Source organism: Lissotriton vulgaris, chromosome 9, assembly GCF_964263255.1.
Source record: "Lissotriton vulgaris chromosome 9, aLisVul1.2, whole genome shotgun sequence".
NCBI lineage: Eukaryota > Metazoa > Chordata > Amphibia > Caudata > Salamandridae > Lissotriton > Lissotriton vulgaris.
In genome coordinates this window covers 33,087,956-33,106,176 of record NC_141697.1, presented here as the reverse complement: position 1 = coordinate 33,106,176, position 18,221 = coordinate 33,087,956, and the positions used below count along the sequence as shown (strand labels likewise).

At 48.8% G+C, this 18,221-nt stretch overlaps 1 protein-coding gene across 3 annotated transcripts in view; it reads left to right on the top strand.

The window, feature by feature from the left end:
- Window positions 1-3,216, top strand: part of G2E3 (G2/M-phase specific E3 ubiquitin protein ligase) — a 446,104-nt gene extending 442,888 nt beyond the window's left edge. For 2 of the 3 annotated variants that reach the window (XM_086936986.1, XM_086936987.1), the window contains exon 16: window positions 1,377-1,955. In XM_086936986.1, the coding sequence (XP_086793112.1) occupies window positions 1,377-1,657 (281 nt within the window). In that variant the 3' untranslated portion in view covers window positions 1,658-1,955. Of the gene's footprint in view, window positions 1-1,376 lie in introns of all 3 variants that reach the window. The other variant, XM_086936985.1, reaches the window with a different exon arrangement.
- Window positions 3,217-18,221: the final 15,005 nt, after the last annotated feature.

Genomic DNA, 18,221 nt, shown 5'->3' with positions numbered 1-18,221 from the left:
GCAACATGGCAATAACATCTCTTACCTACTTTGTAGATCAGCCAATGATCAATACAGTTACATGTTAAACCAAGGGAGAGTGGTGAATTCTAAAGATAAAAAACACGAACACAAAATGAAAAAGAAATCGCACAGCTGTCTCTAAGGCCTTGTACAGTCAATAGCTGGATAAAACCAGTAGTCATGAGCTCTTACCGGATAAATGAATAAATCTCAACCATAGTTTTTTTGCAAAGCATCCCACCTCAGTTTGGGCCCTGCTATAGGCGAATCATTCTTGACCCTGCTCCAATAGGCACAGTCAACCGGAACTGCCAAGTCCGGTCCTCTCTCAATCGGGACACAAGCAACCTAGGACCGGTTTTACCCTAGTAATGGGCTCATTAGCCGGGTACAGTTTGGCTCCACTGACTGTGTGCAGTGGAACCCATGCCTTTACATACTCGTCCCACTGGTGACACAATATGTATAAAGAACTGTGATGGATGGAATGCTTACATCATTAATTTCAACCCCTGGTATTCATGCTGGTCGCATCCCAATCCACCATTATTCACTGAGCACTATAGCTAGTTCCGGCTGTGAGAACATTTCACTTGCTTAGTCCTTCAAGACTTTTTGGTGTGAGTCCACTCCTCAGACCCTTCACCTGGAGTGGTGGTACTTTGGTATCCATTGAGGTGAGGAATCTGCAGTTGTAAGTGTCCACCAAAAGTACAAGTTACTTTCTTTCAGTAATGCTCTTTCTGGTGGGTAATCCATCTAACTATAGATTCCTCACTTCTTTCCCACCTCTCAGTTCTAAGGAGGAGCCTTCTCAAGTTAGGATCTGCACACTGGTACTAACAACTGTTTATGCTCTGTGTGAGGGCACAGAAAGAGATGAGCAAGAAACTAACATCCGCGCACATAGATGTGACACTTATATCTTGCTCCATTCCGTCCCGTCTGGGGCAGTAGGGAGCCTTACCAGAGCAGCATGATGCCACCTAGCAGGTCACGTGCGCTTTGTTGAAAGTAGTTTCCGGATCCATTCTGGTGCCTGGACAGTGTTCCAAAAGGAGAAATCGAAGGTGAGGTAGAGTATTTACTAGAAAGAGTGACATCAAAAGTATTTTGTTTGTTTCGACCTGCCACGGTTATAATAAAAATGCAAATGGAGGGTTATTGGGATAATTATTTCTAATAGGCTGTTTTCTTTGGCTTTATTTTCACTGGCATGACACTAGTGTGTAGTACAGTTGGCCATAGACTTGGATAGCTGTATTTTCTGTTTATGAATCAAGTGAGGATACCTATGCATTTAAACTGGTTATAATTAACCCTTTCTTGTTCCCATGTTTCTCTGCTGTTAATCTGTGTTTCTTTATTTGTAGATGGTGAGGCGTGTGTGTCATTGGAAGAAATACTGATGTTTGCAACTGGTGCAGAGGCCATCCCGCCCATCGGTTTTAACCCAGAGCCGTCCATTGTAATTCATCCAGGCTCTGTGCCCATTGGGCACCATGACAAGAACTGCTTGGAACTGCCAACAACCAACACCTATGAGGAATTCAAACAATGTATGGACAACACAATCAGGAGTTTGTCGAGCTCCGGACAAGAAGGGCTCTGCTCTTCAACACTTCCTGAGACTGAGCAGCTGAGCCTCACTTAGGAGTTACTTGGCTTTACTAGCGTGGAAGCAACTCTTGGGACACGCGGCCATCCTGGATATTGGGGAGTCAGGAGCCGCACATCTATCACGCCATTCTGCACCCCCGCTACACAAAGGATTTTGTCCAGAAGATCCTCAGCTGGTGCTCTTCGTGCATCTGTACAGCCTTTTTAATCAAGAGATAAATTTAATCACAATGGTCTGGGACCCAGATTAAGGAAAAGTAAAGCTTTTGTGTTTACTGTAGCTTTTTCTCTCCACCGGTTTTATTTAACGAAAACTAAAATTCAAAAAACCTAAATCCACGTCTGTTTATTTCTTGTAACATTGTGAAGCCCAAGTGCCATCTTACGTTTGCCGTACTACCCACTCAAAAATTGTGAACGCTCCCATTAGGCAATTATGTTCAAGTAAACCACTAACCTGGGTGATTGGTGGCTGGTCGTGTGGTGGAAACTTGCAGCTTGGATGCTATGCGCCATTTAAAAACAATGTTCTTCATGTAAGTCCGATTCAAATTGGCTCTCAATTGATCCTCCCAGTAGCCCAGGCTACACTACTCACATCTATGCTGCAAGAGCTCCTGGCTCCCAGCAGGGAGGCAGTAAGATGGTGTGGAGAATAGATGTCTCAAGACTAACTAAAATACGTGGAATTCACCAGACCACCCACACACCAAAGAAACAAAAGCCTTCTATGGCGACCGGCCATGTTTGACCCTGGGATTGCGGCAAAAAAGAACAGCATACTTGGCGTAACACCTTTAATACCACATGTTTGGTATGGCCCTGCTTTTCTGATTACTAGAATTGTGATTTTTGCACACATTTTGCTAGGGTGTTGGAATGGATCCTGTGCCAGCTTACAGGCGGTGTGTATGGTAATTTTCTTTGGGCTTTTGATTCACCTTTTTCCACAGCTTTCTTGTTTTACTTTTTCTTTTATTTTGGCTTTCTGCAATGCTACTGCCACCCTTGCACCTTTCCAAACACACACACCACTCCCTGCATGCCCGCTCTTCCTCTTCTTTTTCAAGTTGGTGGATCTTCCTTGGGTATTGCAGGGCATTGGTTTTCGAGGGTTCCATCTGGGAATTGTCTTTTGGCTTGGCCTCTTCAAATAGTCATTGGTGTTTATAGCCTCCTGCACCACTGGCGGTTTGGCCTGGTCTAGTTTATCCCAGTATATCCTCTGGCACTCTGCAGTCTTGAAAGTTCTTTTCATCCGGAACGGAAGCCGGCCATGAACTCCACCATGCACATTAGTTGGCTATTAAATTACATCAGACAAACTGAATGTAAGACTTGTGGCACAGAACTCAGAGCTAGGTCATGCACAAACAAGCATGGCTGTTTTTATTTTAATGTATTTTATTTAGGTGGGTAAAAAAATGTTGAGCTGTGCAGTACTGCTGCTAAAGTGCTGCATTGGAGTTGTGGTTGATAGCCACATTCAAGAGGAACATGCAGGACAGGTAGATTGTTTGTGCAAAGAGTTGGTGCAATCACTTTTTCTGGATTATCTACTGCAGTGCTGAAAATAAAGCTTTCAGTTTGTCCAGACATGATTCTTCAGCATTTCATTTATATTGCCTACATGATTTCCAATGCCCACCTGGTGGCGAGAGAGTACAAGTAGAGTAAGAATTTGCTGTTTCGTCTGACCAAAAGACCCAATTATCCTTCATGATAAAACCACGTTTGTCATTAGATGCACTTTCCTCCAGTGGTGTCTATGTAGATGTCGAAGACTCCCGAAGAACTAGTCTCTGGATGCCTCTGAGCATGACCAGAACAAAAAGTAGACACTAAACTTTTAGCCATGAGTCCCGGACTGCACACTCCTGGGCCACCAAATAAAACCTCACATCCCATTTGCTGCCTTTTGACTAACCGTGAACGGCTAAACGGTTGTTGGTCTTAAACGGGAGCTGGAGTAAAAAAAAAAAGTTTTAAATCTGAAAGAGAAGAAATTTATCATAGATGTTTGTTCTAAAGCGTTCTACAACCAACATAGGCCCTTCCATGTTCCCCTGGCAATTTCCGGTGATGTGCAAGTGCCAACCCTGGACCCAGGTACCCACATCATGTGGGTCCTGCACTGCCTCTTGTGCATCACTCTAAACTGCTAGATGGAAGACATGGATGAATCCATGAGATGACCGTTTGCTCCATTTCCTGTAGGCCCCTATACCAAATACCCAAAGTTTGGTGATAAGGATTCCTGGCAGACAGATGGCTTTGACACTCTACAAATCAGGTTTTTTAAGGAGTTGCATTCTTGTATAGGTAGGCGTTACTCGCCTAGAGTGGATCCTGTGACTCTTCTGCGGGGCCTGCCCCTTTGGCCCGCTAAACACCCACAAAATCTGCCTCATCCGGAAGCAGCTGCCCTCCATGGCACCATCATTCAGTGTCAGCTCCACTGTGAGAGTTCACGTTAAGACCCTGTGTGGGGTCTGTTTAGGCTTTTGACGCCATCTCTGAAGATGATGCCCGGACCGTGCACTTTTTGAACCTAGAATGTGATGTGTTTAGCGTTTATTAGATGTTTTGAATGATTTTACTAGTTTTGTGTTCCGTTATAATTTGAGTGGTTGAAGACATCTGAGCACTGTAGAGAATCCTTGCATCCCGGAACATATATTGTTGTGAAACTGCATCTTGACTTCCCAAGGAGGCTGGTCACTCTGGCCAGATGAGGCTAATACCCCTGTAAAAAAGCCAGGGAGATCCCTCTGTGAACGTTGATACAATATAGAAGTTACTTTATTTCGTCAGGAAACACAAATTTACAAAATCTTAAACAAAACTTGCATGTCCGTTCAAAAGTTGACAACCAAATAATTAGCCTACTCACCTTTAGAAAATAGGGTCCTGCGTAACCAAATAGGAACTAAAGTCTTCTCTGCTAAGGTTAGCTCATATTCTTATTCATGTAATAAGCTAAACGTAAAAGTTGATAACCGTCCCCATGTGATGACTGTATTGGTTCTCCCTGAGCAAATTGTTCGCATAAGTATGTGTTTTGGATAATCCATTGAAAATCACTTGCAGAAGGGTCTGTAAATGTTCTACTTGGGTGGAGTCCTGCATAGAGGCAGATCAATCCTGCCAACATATTCATAGTTTGGCTGAATGAGATCATCATGGGATTCTTTTGATACTAATAAAAGGATAGAACATTTGTGCACATGTAACGATATCCTGGAACGCAATTTTTTAAAATGTTTGTTTTCCAGTCAAAGAAACCGGCCAAGAAAATGGCAACACTTGCTGTTATTTTTTCAGGCAGATAAACCACAAAGACGATGTGGATGTTGTAACCTAGAGAGGTCCTCTCCATAACTTGGACATTTATCTAAGAGCTAGCACAGAGGCTCAAGACATCTGAGTTAAAACACAGAAAGGACAGTCTGGGGAAAGGCCTTTCCTTCAGGAATAAAAGGTTTGAGTTGAAGGCAATGCCCAAAAGCGAGGAATGAGCCAAAATGTTAGCTTAACCCCTTCCATGCTGATGACGGAACCGCTCCGTCATCAGCTACAGTTGAGCTGTGCTGATGACGGAGCGGTTCCGTCATGGCCCGGCCGCCGCGCCTGCGCGGCGCTGATTTCGCGCCTGCGCGGCGCTGATTTCGCGCCTGCGCGGGCGTTCTAATGAGCGGGGCGGGTCATGACGGAACCGCTCCGTCACCAGCATAGCTCAACCACGGCTGGTGACGGAGCGGCTCCGTCACCAGCATGCGGCCGCCCCGCCCCTTTAGCGCTGCGGCGGAATAGCCGCCGCAGCGAAGGGGTTAAGATGAAGCAGGATTGCGTTCACGAGCTTCTTACAGAACAGGAAAAAAACTAACTGACCCCTGTGGGGCATGATGGGATAGAGAGTGCAGTCTACCGAGGTCCTTAAAGGAACAGGGTCAATGTACACTGTCGTGTTTTACAGTCGGTCAACATCTCCAGATTCTTTTCTTTCTACATAATAAACCAAGTACATTGGTTTTAAGCGATAGTTTGTCAAGTGTCCTGTTCAACTTGTATTTTTGGGTAATTGGAAAACACAGCAAATGTTGCCTTTTTTCCTTGGACATCTTTTTATGTATTTGATTGGTTGAAAAACATTTTTGCTGAGATCTGACACATACAGATATTTTACCTTTCATGAATTTCGAGCATGTCCATGGTGAATATTTATAATTACAAGTAACTTGCCTTTCATCTGAAAAACATAATTAAGTTCCAAATGTATCCAACATGTGGCCATTATATGTGTACCCATGGAATCTGCGATTCAACTCCGCTCCCAGGAGTTGACTCTTACTTTACTTGAAGATCCAGTGACACAAGTAGCATTTGCTTGGGATAATCTTGAATCTTTTTAGGCGCGAGAAGTCAGTTTGTGATGTGCTCTACCAGTGAAACGACTCAATTATTTAATTATCTATTAAAATGCAACACCTTGAGGCTTATTTTTTATACCTTAAAATGTCTTCATTCGTGTAAAAGATTGGTCATATGTACTATTTATTTTCTGTTGATCTATTCCAGAGAAAGGACTATAAACTAGCACCCCCCATTTTACTGTCATGGCGGAAAGGGGAGTGCCTGTCTATTATGGAAAGTCACTTTGTGAAGTACGGCTCAGTAACTAGCTGGTGTGCCAATCAGGTATCTGTTTTTGAGAATTGTCTCCACATCAATTATTTTATAAGCAATGCCACACTTGTTAGTTACTGTACTAATAATTCTGCTCTCTTCTGATAGTTATTGTAGCAATAATCCAGCCACTTTCCGATGGGTAATCTACCAGTAATTTACCTTTAATTCTAGTTTTTCTCCAGCTGATTAGAACTTGGCTGCTATTTGACTTTCTTCTACGGCAAACATTTTAAATAAGGCCTGGAGGTGTGGCCTCGTGGCTTCCTTTCAGACCAAGACTTAGTAACATTTATACCTACTTGACAATTTGACTTAACGTTTATGATCTTAGGCAAATCACTTTGCCTATTTTCTGTATTTTGTTTTAGCTTTTTCAAATGGGCCAAGTTGATATTCAGTACACTTTGTTGCCTTAAATGCTGGAATGGCCTGGAGGTGCCTCAATTCCCTTTGTTGCACTGTAGACATCTCTTCCCAGCAGCTCCATTCCAACCGCTGAACAAGCTTCACGTATTGCCACAAATGAGACATTTGATGCTTATGATGAAGCATCACTTTTTTTAATTTAAACTTTTGCCCTGGATTAGTCTTAAACTCTGAAGGAATAACGTTGTGTGACGTTAAACTGGATTCAGGTGGCTTTTTTACAGATCACGCACAATATGGCAAATTCTGCCAAATTGAATGTCCTTGTATCTGCCTGCTTCCGAACAAGTAGAGGTTAAATTGAGTTCAATAAAATATTGCCTCAAATCCAGTGGTTGCCAAAACTACGAGCATTTTATTGAGGTTAATGCCTCAATGCTTATTTTTAGACTTGGCCATCAATTCCTTCGCCCAGGTGTTAAAAGTTTAGTAGAAAAATTAGCATTGTAATTCACTGGACATTTGTCAAGTGTTTTTAAATAGGTTTGTGCATCTGGTATTTTCTTTTGGTATATCTGGCAAATTATGGACTAGGTTTAGGGCCTTAATATACTTGAAGAAATTTGTAAAAATGTGTCTTTTCCGGTGGCCCTGTAGGTTAAAAAATGCATGTATTGCATTGATCTATTGAGTGTTTTTGTTGAAGACAACAATATTGTCTCAAGCCAGTCCTGGATAGTGCCTCCCACTTTTAGTAATTTCTTGGTGTAGTTTGCATTGTGGCTTTTGGACAAATTCCTTGTAGCATTACATTTCCAGGAACCTCTAATGACTGCACCGCTGGCGAGGCTCCCTGCTATTGGCCAGTTATTTACTGGCACAGTTTGTGGCGTGTCCTCCGTCCAGTGATTGAAGTGGCGAGAGGAGCAGAAGGGCTGCCACTGTGCCATTGGCAAACCCAAGAAAAATACCAACGTAGGCACTGATTGACCAGTTGGGAATTGTTATGATTTCTTTTAAAGACCAGTTAGAGATGCATTTTGACAAATTCAAGGCCAAGAAGTCCCATTTCACCAAAACAAGCCTAAATATTGGAGCGGGAATTATTGTAAAGTGGGTCAGAGTTCTCCATATATGTTCAGTTGCCACCTTACGCCAGTGAAGTATTGGGGATACTAAGGTGTTATAGATTTTGCATTGCTGTTTTTTTTAATCGTTTTCCACAGTGCTTTGTTACATTTGTTAGGGTTCAAACTACAACTGCTCGTGCAGTTTGTGAAAAAGTGTACATCTAGAGTACAGGGAAAACCCTCAGTATTTTAATTTTGCAATTATTTTCTGTTTTCTTTTCAGAGATGTTGAGCAGATTGCATGAACTTTGCGTTGAAGGCTTACTAAATATATAACTATCAAGGTTAATTATGTAGTGTATGAAGTTAGCCTGTAGATGTATTTTCTGTAGAAATAATTATATAATTCGTACAATAATATATATTTTGTTTCCAACGTCAGCAATTCAGTTTTTTTCTCGCTCAGTTCGTCTTTGGAGCCTGGAAAACTGTTCGGGTTCTCCTTTATCATGTTGTGGTTGGTGACTGCTAATGCAGTGTTATTGCTAGAAAGGCGCAGTTTGACTGCGTGCCTGTTTTGCTTTGCGGGAGATGCTGTCATTTATGTCCACTGTGCGACATGCAATAAAGTTTCTTATGGGTTTTTCCCCAAAAATTTTCTGAGCTTGTGGAGAAGTGCAGATTTTTTTGTTTATTTTCTTTATCCTTTTTTGCTGATAATCCCCATCTTTGTATCCTACGGGAGTGTTTCTTTTCATTGTGTATATTTTCTGTCTTGTTTTGTTTGATTTACATGTTTACTTTTTGTGATGTAATGATTCTGATGAATTAAAATAAAACCTGTAATTTGGTAAACCTGTTTTTCTGTTTTGATACATTCATTCACTATACAAGCCTGTGATGCAGATGGTGCGAAATTGTTCACTCCCAATTCACATAGCATCTTCCTTCAAATTCTGAATTGAATTGCTAAATGTAGGAAGCCAGCTCTTTATATAGTTACCAAAAAGAGGAATGCTGTGTAAAGAGTCCATGTAACCCTTGCAAGTGGACAGGGGATTGCTTAAACAATCCCAAGGTGCTTTATTTGTGGTAGTGTGGTCGAGCATCCCCTGGCTTATTAGAGGAGTGTTGGGCATTTGTTGCACACAGAGTTAATAAATTATACACACACAAGATCCATATCAATAAAAAAATACCACATTTTTATATACTTTAACACCAAGAACTTTGTTATTGGGTAAGAACTTTCGAAGTTATCACTTCGACTGTTAGCAAACCGTTAGTCTTTAGGCTGCAATGCTTTCCTTTGGAGAGAAGAACATTTACTGCATACAGGTATTTGCAATAGGATTTCAAGAGTCCCCTTTAAGTCGTGGGGTTTTAGAGGGACAAGGTCCTGAGTTCTCCCAGCAGTTTAGTTTTACTTGCCCTGGTGTGTATGGGTGCAGAGGTGCTAGATGGGTAGGTAACCTTGCGCGCTGCGCCATAGTCAGAGGAAGGCCACCTAGAAATAGGCTGCAAAAGGGGATCTGGAGAGAAGTCTGGGAACTTCCAATGGGTGGCTCAGTTCTTGAGATACATTGGGTGCAAGGTGAAGCAGTAGCTGTTCGTAGACCTGGGTCGGGAAGCTCGGACGCAGAGGGTTTTTGTCGAATGGTCCTTGAGCGTCCTCGCCTGTCACCTTTCACAGCCTGGACCTGCAAATGGAGAAAAACATGACTCCTGGTCTATGTGGAGTAGACGTCCCTCATCGGTTGGTTGGTCTTCGAATTGTTGGTGTCCAGATTAGACTCTAAACAAGCACTGGTCATGGCAAGGGGACCAGTACCCCGGGTATCGTGCAGGGATGCTCGTAGGAGTCATGGCATCGCCAAACTTGGTAAGGAGACATATCTCACATCTTTGAGAAAGCTGACCTCTTCCTTGGTGGCTAAAGTGTTGGTCGACCCAGTGGTCAACAGCTTCTTGGAACCGGATGTCGCAGTCATTGCCTGCATAATGCAGGGAAGTGGCTCCTCCACTTCAAGGGAGATGCTGACTAATTTTCTACAGTGCTGGCAACCCTCCAAGGCTTTAAGAAGATTCGCTGCTGCAGAACGAGTCAGGTCTTTACTTTTGTCAAGTCTGGAGCAGGCAAACCAGGTTTGGCGCCAAAAGCCCACGTTAGTCTTTAGTTAAGTTGATCGGCTCTTCTGCATCTTCTTTAGTCAGGTGAGTCAAGTTCTGGTGTCAGGGGGCATCTAAATACTCAATCTGAAAGAAACACGTTAGTGTTAGATTCCTTACCTTAGAATATCCCCAGGCGTCAGTCTGGATCCGGAAACTTTTGCGTAGCAGTACCCTTGCGCGTCGGTAGGCGTCGTCTGCAGGCGTCCCCTGCGGCTCCGCGTCCGTCGTGCGCCGTGATGACGTCGCTAGAGTATATAGACGCCGCCTCCGCGCGCTGACGTCAGTTCTTCTTTTTTCCGCGCCAGTGGACGCAGATCTGAAGAGCGGTACCCGGTCTTTTGACCAAGTTATTACTAGTTATTTCTATCTTTGTGCCTGGTAAGGATGCCCGGTTTCAAAAATTGTGACGGTTGTGACCGCTCGATGTCGGTCACGGACTATCACCGACTCTGTCTCCGGTGCCTGGGCCACGACGTCGACGCCTGCGTCGATTGCCGAGCTCTGACTAACAAAGCTAGGCGGGAGCGGTCCCGCAAGCTACTCGAGCTCCCGGTGTCGCCCCGCGTCGAGAGCGGTCTCGGTCCGGCCGGAGGTCCAGGGAGCGTTCGAGGGAGCGGTCGCGGAGCCGCGCCGGGCGCTCCGGAAGTCGACATCACTCGTCGAGTTCATCAGGTAAGAAACACAAGAAGTCAGGGCGTCGTCATCGTACCCCCGACTCCCCCCCCCCCCCGACGCTCGCGCGATGCGGCCGGGGGTTCGGGTGTCCGCGGCTCCGCGAGAGTCGCCGGCGCGGCCTGCCCCATACCCTCAGGTCCCTGGGCAAGGTGCGACGCCTGAGGAGATAGAGGCGTTCCTCGTGGCCATGAGGGCCCTATCTCCTCCGGCGGGTTCCACGGCGCCTACGGGCCCAGTGAACCCGTCCGGGGGCCCTAGTGGTTCAGCTGACCCTACCTCGACGCCGTCGGATGCTCCGACACCGGCGCCGCTAGGGCCTTCGGGGTCGACGCCGGATGGACGTCCATCCAATCCGGCGCCGATTCCATCGGGGTTACCCCCGACGCTGCCTCCGCGCGACGCCGGTTCCTTGGTGCCGGCTTCGGGCAGCACTGGGGCGCCGGCTTCGGGCGGCGCCGTCCCCATACCCTCACCGAATCCGGACGCGGAGTCGGACCGGCGTCGCTCGACGCCGGGCTCGACGCCGATGGGGCCTGTCGACCCCGTGGAGCCGGTCTACATGGTTGACACCGACTATGGTGATGTGGAGTACGGTGAGGGCTGGGAGGGGTCTGAGGACCCTCTGTCACGTGAGTGTCAGTATGACATGGACTGGAAGGTGATTTGGGGGACGCCAGCGGTTTGGATGACTCTCCTAACCCTGGTTTTGTCCCTCCTCCTTCCGTGGCATCGGAGGAGGGAGCTGCCTATTCAGTGGTGTTGATGAGGGCTGCCAAGGCCTTAAACCTTGAGCTCCCCGTCGCGGCCGTGAGGCCTAACATCCTCACTGAGGTCTTCAAACCGCGGTCATGCCCACAGGAGCCTCTGCTGCCGTTTAACGAAGCCTTATCAGACGTTCTGTTGGGCACGTGGTCCAGGCCCTCTTCAGGTGCGCCTGTTGATCGGAACGTGGCCAGACGCCACCGTCCTTGTCCGGACGACCCCAAGTTCCTGTCCACCCACCCCACCCCTGAGAGTCTGGTGATCCAGGCCTCTACCTCCCAGTCCGCATTCCCGTCGGCCCCGCCCGATCGGGAATCCAAGAGGTATGACCAATATGGCAAGAAGGTCTTCTCGTCCCTGAGTTTAGGACTGCGGTCTTGCAACACCGCTTGCCTCTTGGGCCGCTACACCCACTCTGTGTGGGATACGGTCGCGGAGCTGCTGCCAGAATGCCCCATGGAGGTGCGGGCAAAACTCGGCAAAGCTGTAGCTGAGGGCCGAGATACAGCTAGATATTCTATTCGATGTGGTCTTGATACGACCGACTCGCTAGGCAGGGCGATGTCCACGACGGTGGCGATTCGTCGCCACGCCTGGTTGAGATCCGCCAACTTCTCGGCAGATGTCCAGAATACTTTGATGGACATGCCGTTCGATGGCTGTCATCTGTTTGGTGACAAGGCGGACCACGCGCTGGAACGCTTCAAGGACTCCAGGGTCACGGCAAAGTCCTTGGGTCTCTCGACCCAGCGCCAGCAAACGGGTTCGTTTAGCTCCTTTCGTGGCCACGGAAGGGGCGCCCCCACACGTGCTGCCAGCCACGCACCGCAACAATCACTTCAACGCGGTGGCGGCCGTGGAAACCGCCGTGGAGGCGGTCGGGGTCAACAGCGGGGTCAGGCCACATCTCCCCCTGCAGCATCTGCCTCAAAATCCTCCTAGTCCGTGCTTTCAGGCCCACGTGACGCCAGTGGGTGGCAGGGTTCGCCATCACTACGCCCGCTGGCGCACGATCACATCGGACAGGTGGGTGCTGCAAATCGTCCGAAGGGGCTACTCCCTCCCCTTCGAGACCACTCCTCCAGCCATGCCACCGCAGAACCACCGTGTGTCGGGGGACCACTTGCAACTTCTGCAGGAGGAAGTTACGGCCCTCTTGGCCAAGGGGGCCATCGAGCGCGTTCCTGGGCCAGAAGTAGGACGTGGTTGCTATTCCCACTACTTTCTGGTACCCAAGAAGGACAAAGGGGGCCTACGTCCTATCTTGGATCTAAGGAACGTCAACGGCTTCCTCCGGAAGGAGAAGTTCAAGATGTTGACTTTGGCTCAGGTCTTGGCTGCCCTAGACCCGCAAGACTGGATGGTAGCGTTGGACTTGCAGGATGCGTATTTTCACATCCCCGTCCTGCCGGCCCACCGGCGTTACCTGCGGTTCACGGTAGGCCAGGAGCACTTTCAGTTTATCGTGCTCCCCTTCGGCCTTACCAGCGCCCCACGGGTGTTCACAAAGGTGTTGGCGGTGGTCGCAGCCCATCTGCGCAGGTTAGGGGTTTTAGTCTTCCCCTACCTAGACGACTGGTTGTTGAAGGCGGGCTCGCCCCAGACAGTCGTCCACCACCTCCAGATGACGGCAGACCTCTTGCACGGCCTGGGGTTCTCCATCAATGTGCCGAAATCACACCTGTGTCCCTCTCAAAAGCTCCTTTTCATCGGAGCGATTCTGGACTCGGCGCAGTTTCGGGTTTATCCTCGAACGTCGGATCCGGGATATTCAGGCGTGGATTCCCATCTTTCAGCCGCTATCCCGGGTTTCGGTCAGGTTGACGCTGCGGCTGCTGGGGCTGATGGCTTCCTGCATCCTTCTGGTGCATCACGCCCGGTGGCGGATGCGGGCTCTGCAGTGGGACCTGAAGTTTGTGGGCCCAGCATCAGGGCAACTTGTCCGATCACGTCTTGATCTCGGAGGGCACTGCGAGACAACTGCAGTGGTGGCTTACGGACCGCGATTGGGTCAGGGGCAAGTCCCTCTCCCTTTCCCAACCGGAGCACGTTGTCGTGACGGACGCGTCCCTCCAGGGCTGGGGAGGCCACTTAGGAGAGGCGGAGATCAGAGGCATCTGGTCTCCGGCGGAGTCCCGGCTCCATATAAACCTGTTGGAGCTGCGGGCGATTCGTCTAGCACTGAAGGCATTCCTCCCCTTTGTCAACGGGAGTGTAGTGCAGGTGTTCACGGACAACACCACCGCCATGTGGTACTGCAACAAACAAGGCGGGGTGGGGTCGTGGACCCTTTGCCAGGAGGCTCTGCGCCTCTGGCAGTGGCTGGAACGTCAGGGCGTGACTCTGACGGTTCAACACCTGGCAGGTTCTCTGAACGCTAGGGCGGACGAACTCAGCCGTCGGTGCTCGATGGATCACGAATGGCGTCTGAACTCTGACGTGGCGCAAGGCCTCTTTCGGCAATGGGGAAAGCCTTGGTTAGATCTATTCGCCACAGAAAAGAACGCGCAATGTCATCAGTTCTGCGCGTTGGAGTTTCCAAGACGACACTCGCACGGCGACGCCTTTCGGCGCGAGTGGAGTTGCGGTCTGTTATACGCCTTTCCGCCTATACCACTTCTGCCCAGAGTGCTGAAGAAGATCAGGCGCGACCGGGCCCAAGTTATTCTTGTGGCTCCGGACTGGGCTCGAAGGTACTGGTATCCCGAGCTACTCAGCATGTCAGTCGGTCCCCCGATCCGCCTGCCCCTTCAGGAGGACCTTCTGTCGCAGCAACAGGGGACGGTCCTCCACCCGAACCTGTCCAGTCTCCACCTCCATGCTTGGAGATTGAGCGGCGGCAGTTGAGGCCATTTGACTTGCCTCCTGAAGTCTGTAATGTAATTCTGGCAGCCAGGCGTCCCTCCACGAAATCGGTATACGCCTGTCGGTGGAACAAGTTGTGGCATGGTGCACAGCAAAGTCTGTGGATCCTCTTTCTGCCCCTCTCTCCGAGGTTCTTCTGTTCCTTCTCTCTCTTGCCCAGCAGGGCTCTGCTCTGGGCACTATCAAGGGCTACCTTTCTGCCCTTTCAGCCTTTCTTAGGCTTCCTGATCAGCCTTCTTTGTTCAAGTCCCCAATTGTAATGAGATTCTTGAAGGGCATCACACACATGTTTCCACCTGTTCCGTTTGTGATGCCTCAGTGGGACTTGAACCTGGTTCTAACCTTTTTGATGTGTGCTCCCTTTGAGCCCCTTCATTCTTGCCCTCTCCGTCTCCTGACTTTAAAGACGGCTTTCCTGGTTGCCATCCCCTCTGCCAGGAGGGTGAGTGAGCTCCAGGCTCTTTCTGTCAAACCTCCTTTCTTGTCCATCCATCCTGACAAGGTGGTTCTGAGGACTAGACCTTCTTTCCTGCCCAAAGTAGTTTCTGCTTTCCATATCGGGCAGTCCATCACCCTCCCTTCCTTCTTCCCGCCTCCGCATCCTTCAAAGGATGAAGAGCGGCTCCATCGTCTGGACCCAAAACGTGCGCTTTCATTTTACATGGATCGCACACGCCAGTTCCGGGTGGATGACCAACTGTTTGTTGGCTACGTGGGTGCGAAGAAGGGACGGGCGATACATAAACGGACCATCTCACGGTGGGTCGTTCTCTGCATCAAAGCGTGCTACTCTTTGGCTCGGAAGGAGCCTCCTGTTGGGCTGAGGGCCCATTCCACTCGGGCCACGGTGGCTACTACTGCCCTGGGCCGGGGAGTCCCCTTGCAGGACATTTGCCAAGCGGCTACGTGGGCCTCGCTGCACACCTTTGCGAGGCACTACTGCCTGGACAGTCAAGTCCGGAGGGATGGCTTCTTTGACCGTTCTGTCCTCCAGGACTTTCTGGTGTAGGAATGTATTGGTTCGCAGACCCACCACCGGGGTTGGTATTGCTGGGGTATCTATTCTAAGGTAAGGAATCTAACACTAACGTGTTTCTTTCAGATGAACAAGTTACTTACCTTCGGTAACGATATATCTGTAAGAAACATTAGTTAGTGTTAGATTCCTTACCGAACCCACCCATCCTCCCCGTTCTGCGAACTGATACCTAGGGTTAAGGTCATCCCTTTCAGGGCCCTAGTTTCAAATGGCACCAGTGTTGGTTCTCTCATGGCTCTGAGTCTTCTGGCGCGGAAAAGCTGTGTACAAAGAACTGACGTCAGCGCGCGGAGGCGGCGTCTATATACTCCAGCGACGTCATCACGACGCCAACGACGGACGCGGAGCCGCAGGGGACGCCTGCAGACGACGCCTACCGACGCGCAAGGGTACTGCTACGCAAAAGTTTCCGGATCCAGACTGACGCCTGGGGATATTCTAAGGTAAGGAATCTAACACTAACTAATGTTTCTTACAGATATATCGTTACCGAAGGTAAGTAACTTGTTCATTTAGGGGTGTTAGGGGAGTGTAGAGTAGTAGTCAATGAGCTACTTATTCTTTGGGTCACTATGCTCCCTATTTGAACCACTTCCTCTGGGAAGTGAGCAGCTCACCGTATTGTGTGTCTGACCTGGGTTTGTGCTACGCCGCCTCGCGTAACAATCTTCCGTCTGTCCTGGTGTGAAATGGGTCTCAGAGAAGGAGGCAGCATCGCCCAAATCTGCAGGATGCCGGGGTCGCCTATCTAAGCAGGTTTTGAAGCCTCTGGCCTTCGTATGTTGATTTTTGTAGCGTGAGTCTGTCTGGATTCACTATGCTGTGCATTATTCCGCGGTCTAGTGGTTGGGTCCGGAATCGTAATATTTTTTCTATTTTCTTTTTCATAGCCCAGGTGGGCGTCGACATCCCATTTGGTGTCCTTCCTGTGACTGTTCGCTTCCTGCGGAAGCTCCAGCCTTTGGGCGCCATCTTCATATTCTTTTTTCCGCCGTTGGGTCTGGATCGTCACCGAGAGGTTCCAGAGTTTTTGGAGAAAAGAAGATAGATAGAAAAACACTGAAAACATTGGAGACTACATCTCACTATCAAAACCACTGAACCGGGACGACGAAAAAGTAGAATGTCGAAGGCTTCGACGTCCAACTGAGAATGCGCATACAGGGGCCACCCTGAGCGCAGGAATGGCCAAAACCTTTTAAATTCTGCCGTAACTGCCCCACAAATACGCACAGAAGGACCAGAATCTGGTTTGCAACCTCTGCCTGCCAATCAACCACGGAATCAAGGATTGCAACGCCTGCTCAGCATTCACCCCTAAGACACTCAGAGTAAGGAAAAGACAGATGAGAGCCAACTACAACATGCAAGGCCAAGCTCAACCTCCATTACTCCGGGACTTGGGCTTCTACAGTGTGGAAGAGGAAAACATCGCAGAGGGACCAGATGACTACACGGTCGTAGAGACCGATACAAAAATGAGGTAAGAGATGTCGACCCCTAAGACCCCAACAAACTCTCGAAAAACAGTCAAAGTCCTCAAAAGGAGTACTAGCGCCAAAACATTCGACGGACGCAGCTGCATCCAGGGACAAACAGCCCAGCGGATGCTTCGAAAAGTACTCCCAGTTGGCGAAATCCCAAGACAAGCCTAGGTTGAAGCACGCCCTCAAAGGCGCGCTCGACCCTGAAGGAAAAGGACCCAAAGTCGACTTCGACATCATAGAGAGACTGCAACTCTCAACGCCAAACAGACCGCCGAGATGGAGAGGAAAAAGAAGGCTCGAGGTCGAAATGGACAGTATCATGTAAAGGAAAAAGGAATTCGACGAACGTATGAAAAAATTCACCATCCCGTTGAAGCTGACGACTATGGTCGAGGACGAAGAGGAGTTAGACGCTGAAGAGCTGCCAAACTCCGGAGCCCCAGGAACACCAAGAAGAGGGCCTATACTATTTTGAGGGAGAAGGTGAGGAAGACCAGCAAACAACTTTGGGGTAGGCATCCTCGGTGGCACAGGACCTGGATTGGAAGGACCTCGCCGCCGAAAGCCCGAAAGAGGCCGTAGAAACGTATTCTTCCAGGCCTTCGCTGCCAGATGGCATTGGTATTTATAATATGGTCATCAGAAATGCAGCAGCATATAGGGTGAAACGAGGAAGAGAAACTAAAAGCCTGCTTCCTCTTAGAGACTCTGCTCCCCACTCAAACTAGGAGTCCATTTCTACCTATGCTCCCAAGTGTCCTGGACCAGGGAAGGGAAGCATTCAAAGAACCAGCAACCTGCAGGTCTGTCACACCTAGGACAGAGAAGAAGTATAAACATTCCTCTAAGGACCCACCATACATCCAGGGATCCGTCACGGCTGACTATCTTTGCAGCAACAGCCAGAAAAAGGGCTAACATTTCCACAAACTCAGGCCCACCTCCAGACAAGCAAAGTAAGAGGATAGACCTCACTGGAAGAAAAATAGAGCGAAATGCAGTAATCCACTGGCGCAATGCCAACTCGAATGCACTACTCGACAGGCATACGTACCAGCATTGGGTGGAGGTTGGACAGCTACTCTAACACCTCCCTGAACAATACCAACAGAGAGCACACCTGGTGGAGGAAGGCAAGAACATGACACTCATGCCTCAAATAAGCCCTGGATAGGGCAGACACATCCAGCATGCTCATGATGATTGGGGTAACAGAAAGAAGGCATGCCTGGCTGAGGATCTCGGGTTTCAAGCCGGAAGTTCAGAATAATAATGTGAACACACCCTTCAATGGAGAAACTGTTCGGAGCGCCAGTAGATGTGAAACTGACGCAGCTCAAGAAGGAAAATGAAACTGCAAGGTCCATGGGGGTTTTGCAGTTCAGAGGAATGAGAAGGGGAACCCGACACGGAGACTAAACGGAAGAGAGGGAAGCCAGCCGGGAACGTCACATCAGACCTTCCAGCAGAACT